The sequence below is a fragment of the Ornithorhynchus anatinus genome, chromosome 3, assembly GCF_004115215.2.
Source record: "Ornithorhynchus anatinus isolate Pmale09 chromosome 3, mOrnAna1.pri.v4, whole genome shotgun sequence".
NCBI classification, from domain to species: Eukaryota; Metazoa; Chordata; class Mammalia; order Monotremata; family Ornithorhynchidae; genus Ornithorhynchus; species Ornithorhynchus anatinus.
In genome coordinates, this window is record NC_041730.1 from 56,410,683 (window position 1) to 56,427,994 (window position 17,312).

General features: G+C 40.8%; 1 protein-coding gene across 1 annotated transcript in view; it reads right to left on the reverse strand.

The window, feature by feature from the left end:
• PIK3C3 (phosphatidylinositol 3-kinase catalytic subunit type 3) overlaps positions 1 to 17,312 on the reverse strand; it is a 135,729-nt gene that overhangs the window by 33,795 nt on the left and 84,622 nt on the right. The window contains exons 20-21 of the mRNA XM_029060555.2: positions 13,804 to 13,888; positions 10,611 to 10,685 (exon numbers count right to left, since the gene is read on the reverse strand). Of these exons, the coding sequence (XP_028916388.1) occupies positions 10,611 to 10,685; positions 13,804 to 13,888 (160 nt within the window). The remainder of the gene's footprint in view (positions 1 to 10,610; positions 10,686 to 13,803; positions 13,889 to 17,312) is intronic.

Genomic DNA, 17,312 nt, shown 5'->3' on the forward strand with positions numbered 1-17,312 from the left:
GCTACAATTGACTAAATTGGTCTAAAATCATTTTTCTTGAGGACAGAGATTATAAGCTTCTTAGGATAGGAATCTTGACTTTTATTTGTCAGTCAATCGTATTTACTGAGTGACTGCTGTGTGCAGAGCACTGTACTAAATACTTGGGAGAGTTCAATATAACAATATGACAGACACATTCCCAGCCCACAACGAGCTCACAGTCTAGAGTCCATTTAGAGTATTTGCTAAGTGTCTAGTACAATTCTGTGCACTCTGTAGATCCTCAATTCGATCTCATAGTAAATGGACACTGATAACAGATTAAAACTAATTACGGATTGACTATCCTAAAAAATTAAGTTCTTTCTAATTCATGAACTGTGAATATTCTCTCAGTTCACATTAAGAGTTACAAAATAATGACTTTTCAACCAATCATATTTATTGAGCACTTTCTGTATGCAGAACACTGCACTAAGCACTCAGGAGAGCCCGACCTAATTAACTTTTTTCTACTCCAGCACTTGGTATAATACCTGGCACACTATATGCACTTAACAAATAACATTAAAAAACAAACAAAACAAAAAAACCCGGAGTTGGTAGACATGTTCTCTGCCAACAACAAACTTCTTGGTTGATTTGCAAGTGTGGTGTTTTTTGCAAAATAAAATACAGATACAGTGCAAACTGCACTGAAAATTTCAAAGAAAAGTCATAAAAATGTGTTTTGGTCCAAGGAATTTGGAAAGATGATCTCAAATTTGGAAAATTATCTGCTTCATTTAGTCTCCTACCACCTTTTTCCCCAGAAAGAAGCTTCTATTACTTTACTACAATCAACTATTATGTTGCTCAAGCATGATACGATTCAACTTAGGCACTAGTTGATCTTTTCAAGGAAAAAAGGGACAATCTGACCAGTTCTGCAATTTGTAGAACTATTTGTTGATAAAAAAAAAAAGTGGTACATCAGTTTATCTTAGGAAAAAGGACTAATTTTCAAATAAGCACACTTAACTGAAAAATCTAATAGAAGATTAATAAAAAGTTCCAAGGGACTTCTACTTGTTAATGAGAAGCAGCATGGCCCAGTGAATAGAGAATGGGACTGGGAGTCAGAAAAACCTGAGTTTTAACCCTGATTTCACCAACTGTCTGCTGTGTGACCTTGGGCAAGTCACTTAACTTCTCTGCACCTCAGTTACCTCACCTGTAAAATGTGAATAAAAAAACAAAATGTGGGACATGGACTGTGTCCAACCAGATTAGCTTGTATCTACCCTAGCATTTAGTACACTGCCTGGCACATAGTAAACACTTAAATACAAATAATGTTAAAAGTAATCCTGCTGTTTCATACTTTGAGAATTAAATTTGTTACAACACATGGCCTACATGTTTTATGGTAGGTAAGCGAAAAGCAAAACAAAACAAAAATCAACATTGATGAGTGAACTGTCCCTGAATGATTCTATTTGCTGATAGGCAGGGAACATGTCTGATACTGAGTTCTCACTCTTCTTCCTGCCTAAAACTCCCTCCCTCTTCAAATGTTCCAGATTACATCAATCCTCATTTTTAAAACCCTCCTATATTGAGTTCTCCCCAGCACTTAGTACTGTGCTCTGCATATAGTAAGCACTCAATAAGTGTGACTGATTGATATGCTCTTAGGAGAAGCAATGTGTCCTAGTGAAAGACACACAGGTCTGGGAGTTGGAAGACTTTGCCATGTCATGAGTGACTCTGGACAACAGTACTTGGCACATAGTAAGCACTTAATGAATACCATAATTATTATTATTAGCCTTCTCTATGCATCAGTTTCCTCAGTTGTAAAACTGAGGTTCAATACCTGTTCTCCCTCCTACTTAGACTGTGAACTTCAAGAGGGGACAAGGACTTTGCCAACCTGATTAACTTGTACCTACCCCAGCAATTAGAAAAGTGCTTGAAACATAGTAAACACTTAAAAATAATACTGCTTTTATTATTACTATTGAGATATTAAGAGTACCTTTCAAAAAAACCAAAAAAGATGGATAAATCAAAGGCATGACACACAGCCCTAGAGTCAAAAAGCAAGGCCGAGGGCATTTAATGAATAATATTTTTGACTCATGAAAGACTGTACATTAAATATGGCTTAGCAGTTTGCATAGGCACTTGGGGACATTTTGATCATCGTGTATTACACTTACTGTAATGTTATTGCAACTGGAATGTGTCTGGCAGGGACTAAAGGGTGTGCATGGTGTGCACAAATCAAGACAACTATAATCAATCCCTTGTGCAAATCTTCATGATCGGAATGGGGCCCGTCCATTTTCTGTGACGGGAGACTCCATCATTTCATTTACAGAGTGAGATCTCACATATCCCACTGAGAATATGCCTAGAGTAGATTGACCGAGTGGAAAAAGCACAGGCCTCAGAGTCAGGAGTCCTGTATTCTAAACCGAACTCCTCCACTTGCCTGCTGCATGACCTTGGGCAAGACACACAACTTTTCAGTGTCAGGATTTCCACAGCTGTAAAATGGGCATTCAATACCTGTTCTTCCTTCTACATAGACTGGTGAGCCTCATGTGGAAAACGGGCTGTATCTCACCTGCTTGTCTTCACCTTTGTGGTTAGTACAGTGCTTGATATAAAATAAATGCTGAACAAATGCCATAATTATTATTATTAGATATGAACTTCTAATAAAATTCTTGCCTTTTCTCCATACTTATAAGAATAATGGCATATGCTAAGGAGATATCCTATAAGCCTTGGGACTCAACAATAGTTCTTCATTTTGAGTTTTGGTTGCAAGATTAAAGGAACCACTGGAACATTCTCTTCCTGCCCTGTCTTGGATTAGGGCAGGCACGCACATCAAAAAGAGGGAATTTTGAGTGAGTGAAAGTTGGCTGTAGGTGTTACCCCACCTACCATGATGTTACCCCACGTGTGGAAGAAGGATGACAAGTATTTCAAAATTCTAGCCATGATAAACTAACGTTCTAATTCAAAACAACAGACTTTAAGCTCTTTGTGGGCAGGGAACATGTCAACCAACTCTGATGTACTGTACTCTCCCCAGTGATGAACAGTGCTCTGCACACAGTAAGTGCTTAGTATCATTGATGATGATGATTAAAGATACTTAAATGTGTTGAAATGCCTTTCTTTCTAAGACTTCAACTACAGACCCCACCTGAATCCTCTCCACAGAGTTGTGAGATGGACCAAACACATTACGTAGACAATCACTGAGGCAGTAAAGGACTAGGTGACTTTGTTCTATGATGTCTCAATAAATCAATCCTGGGATTAGGTTTTGTCTGGCTCTCACGTTATTGATTGGTCTACTGGCTATCTTGTTTTTGGTTAAAATTGTTCATCTTTGTGGAGGGGAGAAAACATCACCCACATATTGAATCAATTACAAAACCAAGCTCTGCAAAGAGAGCAGATGGAAAAACCATAAACATTTTCAAATATGGTGGCATAGGAATCAATTCCTTATATCTTTATTTCTCTCAAATACACTACTAATAATGTTAATAATAATCATAACAAAACTTTCAAAAACTCTGAAAGCACAGAAAGCATCCTCCAGCTGAAATCTATTTCCCCAAATGTCACTAAAATGACAAACCCCATTTTAAGGAAAGGGGGAAAAAATTCTGGACCATGTCTTCTTGTACTCGGCATGATTTCCATCCACAGAAGACCACAATATGGCAAAATTCAGAAAGTTCTGTTAGCAAGTCACGGATAAGTCTAATAAATGTGGCTTCACAACTTATATTTCAGAGACAAAGGAATGCATACTCTACGAAATAATGGTGGCGGTGCAGTGCCCTCTACTGCTTAAACCAAAATTTTCCTGAAAAAACCTGTAACTGGTTCCAATTTGAAGAAAACATGGTTAATACTGAAAATTAATCCAAATTATAAAAATGTGCTATATTTGTTGGGACTAAAAATTAAGTGCAGTGGAACACAGTCTATACCATTATCTAGTATTCACAAAATATATATATACTGCATTTTTCCAGAGGGAAATGTTGTTCCCAAGACAATTTTCCAAATGACAGTCTAAATTTGATTATTTTTAATGTTTCTAAAAATTAACAGAATTTGAAAACAGTACTTTTCTGGAGAGGAAACATTTTCTTCAGGTCTCCAGAAAGAAAATGAAGAATCAAGAATAATTAAGGTAAGTTACATTAGCAAATATTTCAAAAATGGAATACATTTGTAATGCAGCCGAATTCCTAAAAGCTGTCAAAACTGCCTCCACAGACTTCTTTATTAACAGGCATGTAATTAATAGCTTTGGAAAATGTTCTAAGCTGACATGCTAAAATAATAATGGGAAAATTATGGAATTCTAAAATGAATTATTATGAGCTTTCAGAACTTGGAGAATACTTAACATTAGTTTAGAAATGGACCGTTAATTATCTTCCACATTATCTTTGCTAAATTTTCAAAATAAAAACTGCAGACTTCAATACTAGAGAAAAAGAACTAAAATGTCCACTAATGGGATGTAGGGGTAGAAATATTTGGAGAGTAACTCCATTTCATTCATTCTTCCTCCTCTACAACAATACAAGGAAAAACATGACATTTTTAAGGACAAGGCTCAAATCTCAGTCATTACAAGAAAACCTTGTCTTCCCGAGGTATTCATTTTATTTGTCCATCCTCATTTTTTTCATTTTTAAATTGCGCTAAAATGACAAAACTTTTTACATCTGTGTTAAAATGTACTCCAAGAAAATTAGAGAATCAAATCAACAGTTTCAACTGCCATTGCATTAGAATACTGGCAGTGCTGCTACAGCATCGTTTCAGTACACAATGTGAATGTAATATGAACAAAGACTAAGTTCACTGTGGGCAGGGAAGGAGTCTGCCAAGTTTGTGGTTATTGTACTCTGCCAACCGATTAGCACAGAGCTCTGAACACAGCAAGTGCTCAATAAATTGATTTACTGAGCGCTCAATCATTCATTCAATCATATTTATTGAGTGCTTACTGTGTGCAGAGCACTGTACTAAGTGCTTGGCAGAGTAATGTGATGAGAGCACTGCACTAAAAGTACTTGAGAGCGTGCAGTACAGCAGAGTTGGGAGCCATGTTCCCGACACACATTAAGGAGTGTTCTCCTCACAACATGAATCTGATCTAGTACAACATGATCCAAAACTTGGGACAGGTAAATCTGGTGGACAAAGAAGACATTAGTGCACATGCTGGGTGGCAGTCAAGGGGTGAAATTGCAGTGCTTCACAGCCTCTGCACCAAACAGCACTCTTTGTTTGGCCACTTGACAACATTAATGTCATAAAATAATGCTGTATAAAGCATTCTAGTAGGGCTATCTATACATAACAATGATAGAGAAATGAATGTTAGAAAACGGCAGCTGTGGTCTCTTTGAACCATCTACCCTCCATTCCAAATCATTCCCAATAAATCAATAGTTACTGTAATGCAATTTCGCCCTTGAGGGACACAGCAATCTAGTTTGGGCAGGCATGACTGCAATTCGGTTAAAATTACATCTAACAGTGTTCATTATATTCTTACCCTTTTGTTTGATTTCTAAAAAGCAACATTCTTTACTGAGGCTAAATATTAGAGAAAACATAGACAACCTGGATTTTCTTGGTGTTGTTACAGTCTGAACTAGTACCGCACAACATACTTCAGCAAACCATTCTCCCAGGCCCTCCCTGGGTCTGCTCTTAACACCACAATAACACCTCAAATACAGGGTCTTGCTCCTAGCACTTTTTGCCCCAGTTAGCACAGAAGTGCTGAAAACCTGACTGTGCTCATGTAGCAGGGAATTACTGCTTTGAGATTAAAATCAATCAATGTATTTGAGTGTGTATTCTGTGCAGAACACTATCCTTCAGATTCCCTACCTGGCAGGGTAGGGACCTCCACCCCTTAGGCCAAGCATTATCAGAAACCCGCTCAAGCATCATTCTTTTTGAAAGCTGTGAATTAAAGGTGCTGAGGTGCTAAACCCTTCCCCAAGCATCCTGACATCTTATATAGACCTCTGGGACTACTCGGAGTCAAAATAATGACCATGGCATAGTGGACATAGTATGGGACTGGGAGTCAAAAAGCCACAGGTTCTAATCCCAGCTCTGCCACTTGTCTGCTGTGTGACTTGGGGCAAGTCACTTCACTCCTCTATGTCTCAGTTACCTCATCTGTAAAATGGGGATAGAGACTGTGAGCTCCACATAGGACAGGGATTGTGTCCAACTGGATTTGCTTGTATCCAACCCAGTGCTTAGTACAGTGCCTTTCAACCAGTAAGCGCTTAGCAAATACAATTATTATCATTATCATTATTAAATCGGCATGAGGAAGAGGCTCATTGTGGACAGGGAACATGTTTACCAACTCTGTTATATTGTACTCTCCCAAGTGCTTGTTTAGTACAGTGCTCTGCACACAGTAAGCACAAAATAAATATGATTAACTGATTGAATAACATACCTGAAATGCCTGTTTCCTTTGCTAGTCATGGGTTTTCTAACCACATCATGCCATTTTGGCCCCATGATATTCCACTGTGAAAAATTATGGTTGTCTTCAGCCATAGACACTGCTCTTGTCATTTCCAGCCCACTGCCAAAAGTGCATTCTGCTTCTCTATTACTCTATAAGTAGTTCATTAGCATTACACAGGAACTAATTGTTAAGGTAAACTTAAGGAAATAAGAGTTCTGATCGAACTCATTGTGCAGTGTTAATGACTGCTCATAGGAAAACAGAAAATCCAAAGGGGTGCACAGCATTATGATTTTAAATCTTTGCTGCAATGCTTTGCCTTGCAATGTAAACAGAACTAATGGGCTTAAAACATGTTACATTTTTCCTCATCACCTTCTTGAACTTCAGCCAGTTTGCTGCAAGCTGGAGATTTCATAATGTTCAAAAAGTTCTGATTTCTCTGCAACCACTCTTCTGCCTATTTTTGGGAACACTTGGCAAGGGAAACTAATACTTTCAGTCAATGGAGCACACTTGCAGCCATCAAGGTTCTTCAGGTGAACCAGGGATTACAAACTCTTTCCTGAAGAGATCAATACAAAGGTGAACTCACAGCATGAAACTTACCCTGTGGAGATTTGGGACAAAAATTAATTTGTCTTCTGAAATAGTTTCTTTTAAAAAAAAATATGGTTGCCCCATGAAGTTATGGTCATGCTCTTTTTATGGAGGGTGTCTGGGTCAACAATAGTATTGGAGAAGAAACAAATAACAGAAAGAAAACCATAAGAGTCATTGATTGACCTCAAATTGTGCATGGCACTGATGTAGAAGGGATATATACATCATAGTATGCAAACATGAAACCATCTTCATGGAAATACACCTACAACTTGCTTAATTGTGTCACACATCTGGGCATGGGACTCCGGACAAAAATATTATGAGTGATTCCTACTCTAAAAGCCCTGAACTAAGTAAACTTGCCTTTTAAACGCAAATTACTAGCCCCCTCTAGTGGCAAATTATATAAGGAGTAAGTCTATGTGTAGGTTAGTCCAAATAATCAAATTCAGGACTTTTTAAACACAAACTCACACACACAAGTTCGTGCTCAATGAAGGCCTCACTGATATTGCATCAAATCACGAACAAATAGCTGGCTCACTGATTTCTGGATATTTGTGAGAGATAAGTATCTATTAAGTCTAAACACGACTAACCTTCCTCTAGAGAACCCCATGCATATAAACGTTTAGGGAGGTTTCAAAGGAGATGTGAATTTCAAAGAGGCTTTGAAGATGGGGAGGAAGTGGTTTTCTGGCTGTAAAGGGGGAGGAAGTTTCTAGTGGAAGGAAAGTCATGTAAGAGAAAGCTAACTGAAAGCCTTAAAGTCAGTGGACAAAAGTTGCTACTCGATGTGGAGAGGGATGTTTCTCTTTCTCTGAAGGCTTCTGAGGAGAGGGGAGATGCATGCAGTACATTAATTCTGGGTTCTAATCCCGGTTCTGCTATGCGTCTGCTATGTGACTTTGTCATGTCACTTAACTTCTATGGGTCTGTAACTTGGTCTTTAAAATGGGGATTAGATCCTAGTTTCTCCTACTCAGACTGTGAGTTTCACGTGGGACGCGGAGTGTATCGAAGTGATTAACTTGTATCATTCCCAGCACTTAGAACAGTGCTTGGCACAAAGTAAGCGCTGAACAAATACAATTATTATTAGTAGCAGTACTGACAGTACTAGACAACAGAGTGGAGTATGCCCGTGACAGGGGAGAGTCTGAAGGCAGGGAGATCAGTGAGGTGACTGACACAGTGCTTAGAACAGTGCTTGACACAGAGTAAGCACTTATTGTCATTACTATTATTATTACTACTAATAATAATTGTGGTGTTTCTTAAGTGCTTACTCTGTGCTAAGCACTAAGTATTACTAAGTTCTGGGGTGGATACATGCAAATCGGATTAGACCCAGTTTTTGCCCCAAGTGGGGCTCACAGTCTCAGTTCCCATTTTACAGATGAGGCTACTAAGGTACAGAGAAGTAATGTGACTTGTCAAAGGTCACACAGCAGACTTATGGTGGAGCTGCGATTAGAACCCCTGACCTCTGACTCCCCGGCCCATGCTCTATCCACTACACTATGCTGATTCTCTTCTCTATTATCATTATGCAGTAATGTGTCCATGGTGTCGTTATGGGTCAGAGATGACTTGACAGCATAGGCCAAGACAAATATATTTGGAATCTGACAAGGGCCTGGTGGCCATTTGCATGTTGGGAAATGTCGTGGAGGGAAAATTGACATGATTTGGTGAAGGATAAACTGCATGTGATGAACATGAGGGAGAAGTCACCAATAATGCAAAGGCTTCCAAGACGGGAGGTGCTTGGATGTCAATGGTGGTGGTTATGTAAGCTCGTTGTAGGCAGGGAACATGTCTACCAACTCTGTTACACTGTACTCACCCAAGTGCTTAGTACAGTGCTCTGCACAAAGTGCTCAGTAAATACCACTGACTGAATGGAGAAGAGGAATTGGGAGGGAAGATGAAAGGTTCATGTTCGGACATATTGAATTTAAGGTGCTACTGGGACACCCATATCAAGGTTGTCTTGTGGATAGGAGGAAAGGGAAGAATACAGGGGAAGTGAGAGATTGGGGCTTGTGAGGTAGAGGCAGAGAGTTGCTATCTGAAAGAATGGGAGAAGATGAGCTCTCCAAGGAAGTGAGAGCAAACAGAGCCTTGAGGGTCACCCAGTTAAGGGGAGGCGGCAAAGGAAATACCAGCGAAAGGGCCTGAAAAGAAGAGAGCAGGAGTTGAGAACCAGGAGAGAATTGTGCCAGTAAAACCAAGGTTACATGGTGTTTCCAAGAAAAGGAAGAGATCCACAGTGTGAACTATAGCTGAGAGGCTGAGGAGGATTAGAATACAGTCCATTAGACTTAGCAAGGAGGAAATTATTGGTGACCTGGGAGAGAGCGGTCTCAGTGGCGTGAAGAGGGCAGAAAACAGACTGCTCTCTAGTCCCTCTAGACTGTAGGCTCACCGTGGACAGGGAACGTGTCTACCAACTCTGTTATGTTGGACTCTCCCAAGCAGTTAGTACAACGCTCTGTACTCAGTAAGGGCTCAATAAATTTGATGGATTGACTGAAACCAGACTGCAGCAGTTCAAGAAGGGAGGTAGAAAAGAGGGGGACTGGAGGCAGGTGATGTATACAACATATTTTGGGAGTTTGGACAGGAGGGAGAATATGGAGATGGAGTGATAGCTGGAGGATGCAATGGGGTCCACAACTGGGTTTTTTTAGGACAAGGGAGACTGTCGCATTGTACTATCCCAAGTGCTTCATACACAGCATGCACTCAATGAATACCACTGATTGAAGGATTGAGTGACTTGAGCAGGTCTGAAAGCAGAGGAGGACTGAGAGAGAGAACACTGAAGATGGTGATCAAAGGTGGGAGAACCTTGTGCAAATGCTTTTCACAAGTTGAGAAGGGATGGGGTGTGGGCACAGTTTGAAGGGTAGATATTTAAATCAGGTGGGTGAATTTACAATATAATGGGGAAGCTTTTGAGAGATGAAGGAATGTAATAATAATAATGTTGGTATTTGTAATGTTGTAGTTGTAATGTTGGTAATGTATTCTAAAGAGGGTTTTAAGAATATGATCCATCTGCCTTACTGAAGAGGGGATGAGGCTTAAGGCAGGGAGACCAGAAAAGAGTCTTGATATCTTAGTGGTGAAAGAGTTTGAACCAGCATGACTGTAGTATGAATGGGGAGGAAGAGAAAAATCCAGGAGAGATTATGGAGGAAGAAAATCAATCAATCAATTAGTGGAATTTGTTGAAAGCTTACTGGTGCAGAGCACAGTGCTAAGCACTTTGGAGAATACAATAGATTAGGAAGACTTGCCCATTACAAGCTTACTTTATAGACACCTTAACAAGAAAACAGTTAAAGTCAATGAGGTTTAGAGGGAGAGGAGTTATGTAATTTGTTGTCAAAGATAAGGATACACAAACATACACAGCTACTAAATCTGGAATACTAGGAACATCGTGAATTCAGTAAACATTGTTGATTACCTGTTTTAGTCAGCAAAAGGTTATCCAGATGCCTGTCACCAACTCCAAGTATGTATGTAATCACACAGTAACCAGCTGCAATTAGGATAGTAAGAAAAAAAAAATAGTGTGAAAATTACAGGCAGAGCCACTATTACTTTCTATAGAGGCCAACTGTCTTTTTTGGGTTACTGATCAGAGTTCTGAAACTCTGACAATTCCCATACATTCTGATTTTGAAACTCCATTTCATCTTTGATCCAACAGATGATTGACAAAGAGGACCTGGGAAAAGAAATCTACCCACTTGCTGACAGAAAATCAACCGGGGAGGAGGAGGAGTTTTAAGCATGGGGGCTTCAAGGCTGCTGTGGTTACAGTTAGAGACCTCTACATTCTGTGACTGCCCAGAGTTGGTAATAATAATAATGATGATGGTATTTGTTAAGCACTTACTATGTGCCAGGCACTCTTTTAAGCGCTGGGGTAGATACCAGGTAACCAGGTTGGACAGAGTCCCTGTTCCACAAGGGGCTCACAGTCTTCACCCCCATTTCACAGATAAGGTAACTGAGGCTCAAAGAAGTGAGGTGACTTGCCCAAGGTAACACAGCAAACAAGTGGTGGAGCCAGGATTAGAACCCATGACCTTCTGTCTTCCAGGTCCATGCTCTATCCACTGTGCCATGCTGCTTCTCATAAGCATGGTATTTAGACCTCTTATTTAGAAACTTATTTAGTCCTCTTGCCTTACGTGCCTTTCTCTTGAAAGGGGTCAAAAACAGTGTGTAAGAATGGTAAGGTCAAAGACTTTACAAGTGAAATAAGAACTCATATAAGTGCTCCTACTTTCCCACATTCTGTTAAAGGGAAGGAACAGCAGCATGGCCTATTGGAAAGAGCACGGGCCTGGGAGCTAGAAGCTCTGGGTTCTAATTTCAGCTCTGCCACTTGGGTGCTCTATGACTTTGGGTGAGTCAACTTCTCTGTGCCGAAATTTCCTCATCTGTAAAATGGGGATTAAATCCTCCTCCCTTCAATTGTGAGCCCCATAAGATCAGGGACTTTGTCCAATCTGTTTATCTTAGATCTCTCCCAGCACTTAGTAGAGTGCCAGCACATAGGAAACACTTAACAAGAAGCAGAAAACAAAGCAAACACTTATTCAAAGAAAAGGTTCTTGCTTTCTTTGTAATCCTGCTGTTAGGATGGTTATCTCTTTTTTCACAGAACAGTACTGTAGACACATGGGGTGACTACAGGAAACTGGGGGTGGCTGAGTGGAAGTGCCACAGGTTTGGAACTAGTGAAAGCCACTGGGGGAGAGAAGTATAGTCACTGCTTTACTCTTCTGCTCCGCTTTTCACTGGGAACAGGCAAAGAAGTCTTTGTTGGCAGCAGGAGGAGCGGAAAATTTTGCAAGTGTCCCAACATGCCAGATACTTGCTCACCTGCCGCTATACATTACTGTTCTAGGAGAACAAAGGTAACCACCCTACCAGCAAGATTACAGATAGAGCAAGAACCTTTTCTTTGAGTGTTTTGCTTACTCTTCTGATCCTTAAGTGTTCACTATATGCCGGGCACTCTACACTAAATGCTGGGGAAGATATATGATAAACAGATTGGACACAGTCCCTATCCCTTATGGGGCTCACAGTTGGAGGGACGAGGATTTAATCCCCATTTTATAGAGGAGGAAACTGTGGCACAGAGAAGTTAAGTGATTCCCCCAAAGTCACAGAGCACACAAGTGGCAGAGATGAAATTAGAACCCAGAACTTCCAGCTCTCAGGCCCATGCTCTTTCCATTAGGCCATGCTGCTGTTCCTTCCCTTTAACAGAATGTGGAAAAGTAGGTGCATTTATATGAGTTCTTATTTCATCGGTAAAGTCTTTGACCTTACCATCTTTACACACTTTTTTTTTGACCCCCTTCAAGAGAAAGGCATGTAAGGCAAAAGGTCTAAATAAGGGTTGGTTGCCAAAAACAAAATAAAAAAAACCCCAACATTTACTTTTTCTTCCCTTTGCCTTATTCTACTGACCTTGGATTTTCTCTTGTGTTTAAGAAAAGAGGATGTATTACATGGGTAGAACACCAAGACCTGATGCCAGGGTTTTGTCCTGCCCTCTGATCCTGTCCTAAGCAAGTATCTAGCCTTCACTGTGGTTCAGTTTCACCATCTATGCCTCTCCCTTCCTCTTTATTAAAATTGTAATCATCAATCAACCCATCGTATTTACTGAGCACTTACTGTGGGAAGAGCATGGTACAGAGTGCTTGGATGTATACAAGAGATTTAGTAGACATGATCCCTGTCTAAGAAATTATAACAAGCAGCAAGTAGGACATAAAAATGAATTACCAGTCAACAGTATTTTAATGCTTACTGTGTGCAGACCATTATACTAAATGCTTGGGAGAGAACAATATAACACTTTCATTCATTCACTCAATTGTATTTATTGAGCACTTACTGTGTGTAGAGCACTGTACTAAGCACTTGGAAAGTACAATTCTGCTTCAAGAATTATTCTTCTAAAATCTAGTTTTGCACATATCTCCTTGCTCCTTAAAACTCTTCAATCAGTTCCCATTCCTCTCAGCATCAAGCAAAAATCCTGTCCATTGGATTTAAAGCAATCAATCATCTCTCTCCCTACCACACTCATCAGCTGCTCCCCTCTCCCACTGCATCCCAGCTCATATGCTTTGATCCTCTTACACCAACCTACTCATGATGCCTTATTCTCATATCCATTACTCGTGACTTCTTGCTCATGCCTTCGCTTTTTTCTGGGGCTTCTTTCCCATTCACATCCAGCAGATCACGGTGGTCCCCACCTTCAAAACCCTTCTAAAGTTTCATCTCCTGTAGAAAGCCTTCCTAATTGCTCTCTCATCTCCCCTATTACTAAGTTTAACACTGCCCTATCACCTCAGCAGTTGAGTACTCGTGCCTCATTTTCATATAGTACACCCGCTATAATTCTGTTCCTTCTCCCTAACTCTATTTTAGTGTCTGATTTCTCTGCTGGGGTGTATGCTCCTTGGGGGTGGGGATCACGTCTACTAACTAAATTGTCCCCTCATAAATACTTAGTGCAATGTTCTCCAGAGTAAGCACTCAATAAATATGACTGATTACTGATAACCTACTTTTCTCGGTCAAAACGTTTAATAGACATATAATGGTTTGGGACAACATACCACAGCTTTTAACGTAAGTGTCCATAACCTCAGCACTTATTCCATTTGGTCCATTTTCACTGGGTGCATGTCTTCGGAAAAAGTTCTGAAAGAGCATTATTTATCAGATTAGATGACCCAAACAGTACCACCCTCCCCATTTTCCAAGCCCACCGCAAAGGCCTTATCCTCAACTACTCTCTCCCTTTCCAACCCCATAATTGGTTCGTCCAGTCAGTTATTCTTCCACAACAATTTCAACATGTCCCATCCAAACCACCACTATGCTGGTCCTAGAAATTGTAATGTTTTGGCTTGACTTCTTGTTCAGCCTTCTCATTAATCTCCCTCCCTCCACTATCCCATCCACACTCGACTCTACTGCCCAAATCATTCTTCTGAAGGATTATTCTGAACACATTCTTAAAAATCCTCCAATGCTTGCCCATTCCTCTATGCAACAAACAAACACCTCTGACCACTGGCTTTGAAGTATTCAACCAATTCTCTCCCTCCTAGTTATCCTTTTACCATTACACTCCTGCTGGCACTTACTGTTCCTTTCAAGCAAACCTAGTCACTAGGCTTCTTTCTCTTCTCCCATTGCTCCTCCTGTCCCTTCATATCCAAGAGACCATAGCTCTCACCATCTTCAGAGCCCTTCTGAAATCACATCTCTTTCAGGAGGCTAGCCCTGATTAATCACTAGTCACCACACTTTATATCCCTCAACTGCCACTTCAACCCTTATTCGCTACCTCACACCCCTTTGTATTTATGCCCTTATGTATAAATCTTTATGCTTTATATTACAGGCTCCTACCATAATATACTTTATTCCTATTTTTCCCTGCTATATTGTATACTCTGTGAGGGCAGGGGTCATGCACATTATTTTCTATATAGCATGGATTTCTGATGAACTCACTCAAGTGCTTAGAATAGTGTTCTGGGTTCATTAAGGAAGCAGTGTAGCCTAGCGGGTAGAGCAGGGGCCTGACTCTCAGAAGGACCTGGGTTCCAATCCCCGCTCCACTTGTTTGCTGTGTGACCTTGGACATGTCACTTCACTTCTCTGTGCCTCAGTTATCTCATCTATTTAATGTGAATTAAGACTGTGAGCCCTATGTGGAACAAGGACTCTGTCCAACTCTGATTAACTTGTATCTCTGCACTATACTTAGTGCTTGGGAGAATAAAATACAATAGTTGCTAGGTATGTTCCCTGACCTTAAGCTCATACAGTCTAGAAGAATATGTACCTAAGTGCTGGCTCTGTGTGGAGCTAAAGATGGGGGGAATATCAAGTGCTTGAAGGGTACAGATATAAGTGCCGTGGTAATGCAGAAGGGAGAGGAAGTAGGGAAAATTAGGGTTTATACAGGGAAAGCCTCATAGAGCAGATGTGGTTTTCATAAGGCTCTGAAGGTGGGAAGAACGAAAATCTGTCAGATATGAAGGCAGATGGAGTTGTAAGACAGGAACAGGACTTGTGCAAAGGGTAGGTGGTGAGAGAGAGATGAGCAAAGTGATAGGGGTGGGTCTTAGTATGACTTAAGCAAAGTCAGATAGGAACAGGCAAGGTGAGTGCTTTAAAGCCAGTGGAAAGGAGTTTCTGTTCGATGCACTAGTGAATGGGCAACTATTGGAGGTTCAGGAGAGGGGACATGGACAATGTTTTTTTTTTTGTTTGTTTGGTTTTTTTTTAAGAAAAATGATCCAGGCAGCAGAGTGAACTACGGACTGGAGTGAGGAGAGACAGAAAGCAGGGAGGTCAATGAGGAGGCTGAAGCAGGAATCAAAGAGGCATAGGGATAAGCTCTTGAATCAATGCAGAAGCAGTTTAGAGGGAGAGGAAAGCACAGATTTTATGATGTTGTGAAGGTAGAACTTTTAGGATTTGGTGAAAGATTGAATATGTGGGTTGAATGAGAAGGAGGAGTAAAGAAGAAGCAAGGTGTATTGGATACAGTACAGGTCTGGGAGTCAGAAAAATCATGGATTCTAACCCCAGCTTCACCACTTATCAGCTGTGTGACCTTGGTCAAGTCACTTCAATTCTATGTGCCTCAGTTACTTCATCTGTAAAACTGATACTGAGACCGTGAGCCCCGTGTGGGACAGGGACTGTGTTCCATCTGAGAAATCTGTATCTACTCCTATGTTTTGTACTCGGCCCATAATAAGCACTTAACAAATATCACAATTATTATTATTATTATTAGGATGATGTCAAGGTTATGGGTTGTGAGATAGGGAGGATGGTGGTGCTATGTACAGTGATGTACAAGTCAGGAGGACAATAGGTCAGGTGAGAAGATGAAGAATTCTGTTTTGGACACGTTAAGTTTGAGAAGTATCCTGGAAGCAGGAGGAGATGTGAGGCTGCAAAGAAGGAGACAGGTTGGCTGGAGATGTAGATTTGGGAATAACCACAAAGAGATGGTAATTGAAACCATGGTTGCAAATGAGTTCTCCAAGAGGGAATGGATATAGATGGAAAACAGGAAGGGACCCAGAACTGAGCTTTGAGAGACTTCCTCAGTTAAAGTGTGGGAGGCAGAGGAGGAGTCTGCAAAAGAGACAGAGAAGGGGAAGCCAAAGAGATAGGAGAACCAGAAGAGGACAGTGTTAATGAAGTCAAGGTTAGATAATGTTTCCAGGAGAAGGGGGTGGTCCACAGTGTCAAAGGCAGCTGAGAGATACAGGAGGGGTAAGAATGAGTAGGGGGCCACTGAATTTGGGGAAAAGTCTTTTGTGACCTTTGGGAGGGTGGTTTCTGTGGAGTGAAGAGGAAAGAAGTCAGCTAGACTGGGTAGGGGTCAGAGAGAACTGGAGGAGAGGAAGTGGAGGCAGCAGGTGTAGACAACTCACTCAAGGAATTTGGAGAAGAATCACAGGAGGGAGATGGAGAATAACTGGAAGGGGAGTTGTGGGGTCAAAGGCAGGAGATCTTTGGGCGAATGTGCTTATCTACTCTGTTATATTGTTATATTGTACTTTCTCAAGTGTTTAGTACCATGCTCTGCACATAGTATGTGCTCATTGAATATAATTGATTGATTGATCACCTCTTGAGATACTGCTGGGAAAGATGGGAGAGTCAGGGTAGGAGGGAGGGCCTAGAGAGAAGCTGGGGAGGTTTTAGGGAATAGGGAAATGAATTGAAAAATGATTTCAATTTTATCAATAAAATATGCGGCCAAGTCATTAGGGGAAAGAGATGGGAGGAGTAGAGGGACAGGAGACTTGAGGATGGAGTTCAACACCTGAAGCAAACAGCAAGGTCGTCAATAAAGACAAAGAAATAACGTTGCAGGGAGGAGGAGAGGGCAGTGGACAAGCAAGTGAGAAATAAGATGAGATGGACAGGATAGATTTCCATCAGTATGGCTCTGCAGCACGTGGACAGGAGCGAAGGAAGTGGACTGTGGAGGCGACCTAGGACTGATTGATTAATAGTGCTTCCAAATCTCATCTGGTGTTAATGAGCAAAGATATTTGGTTTATAGCCTTGTATAATACTTGAT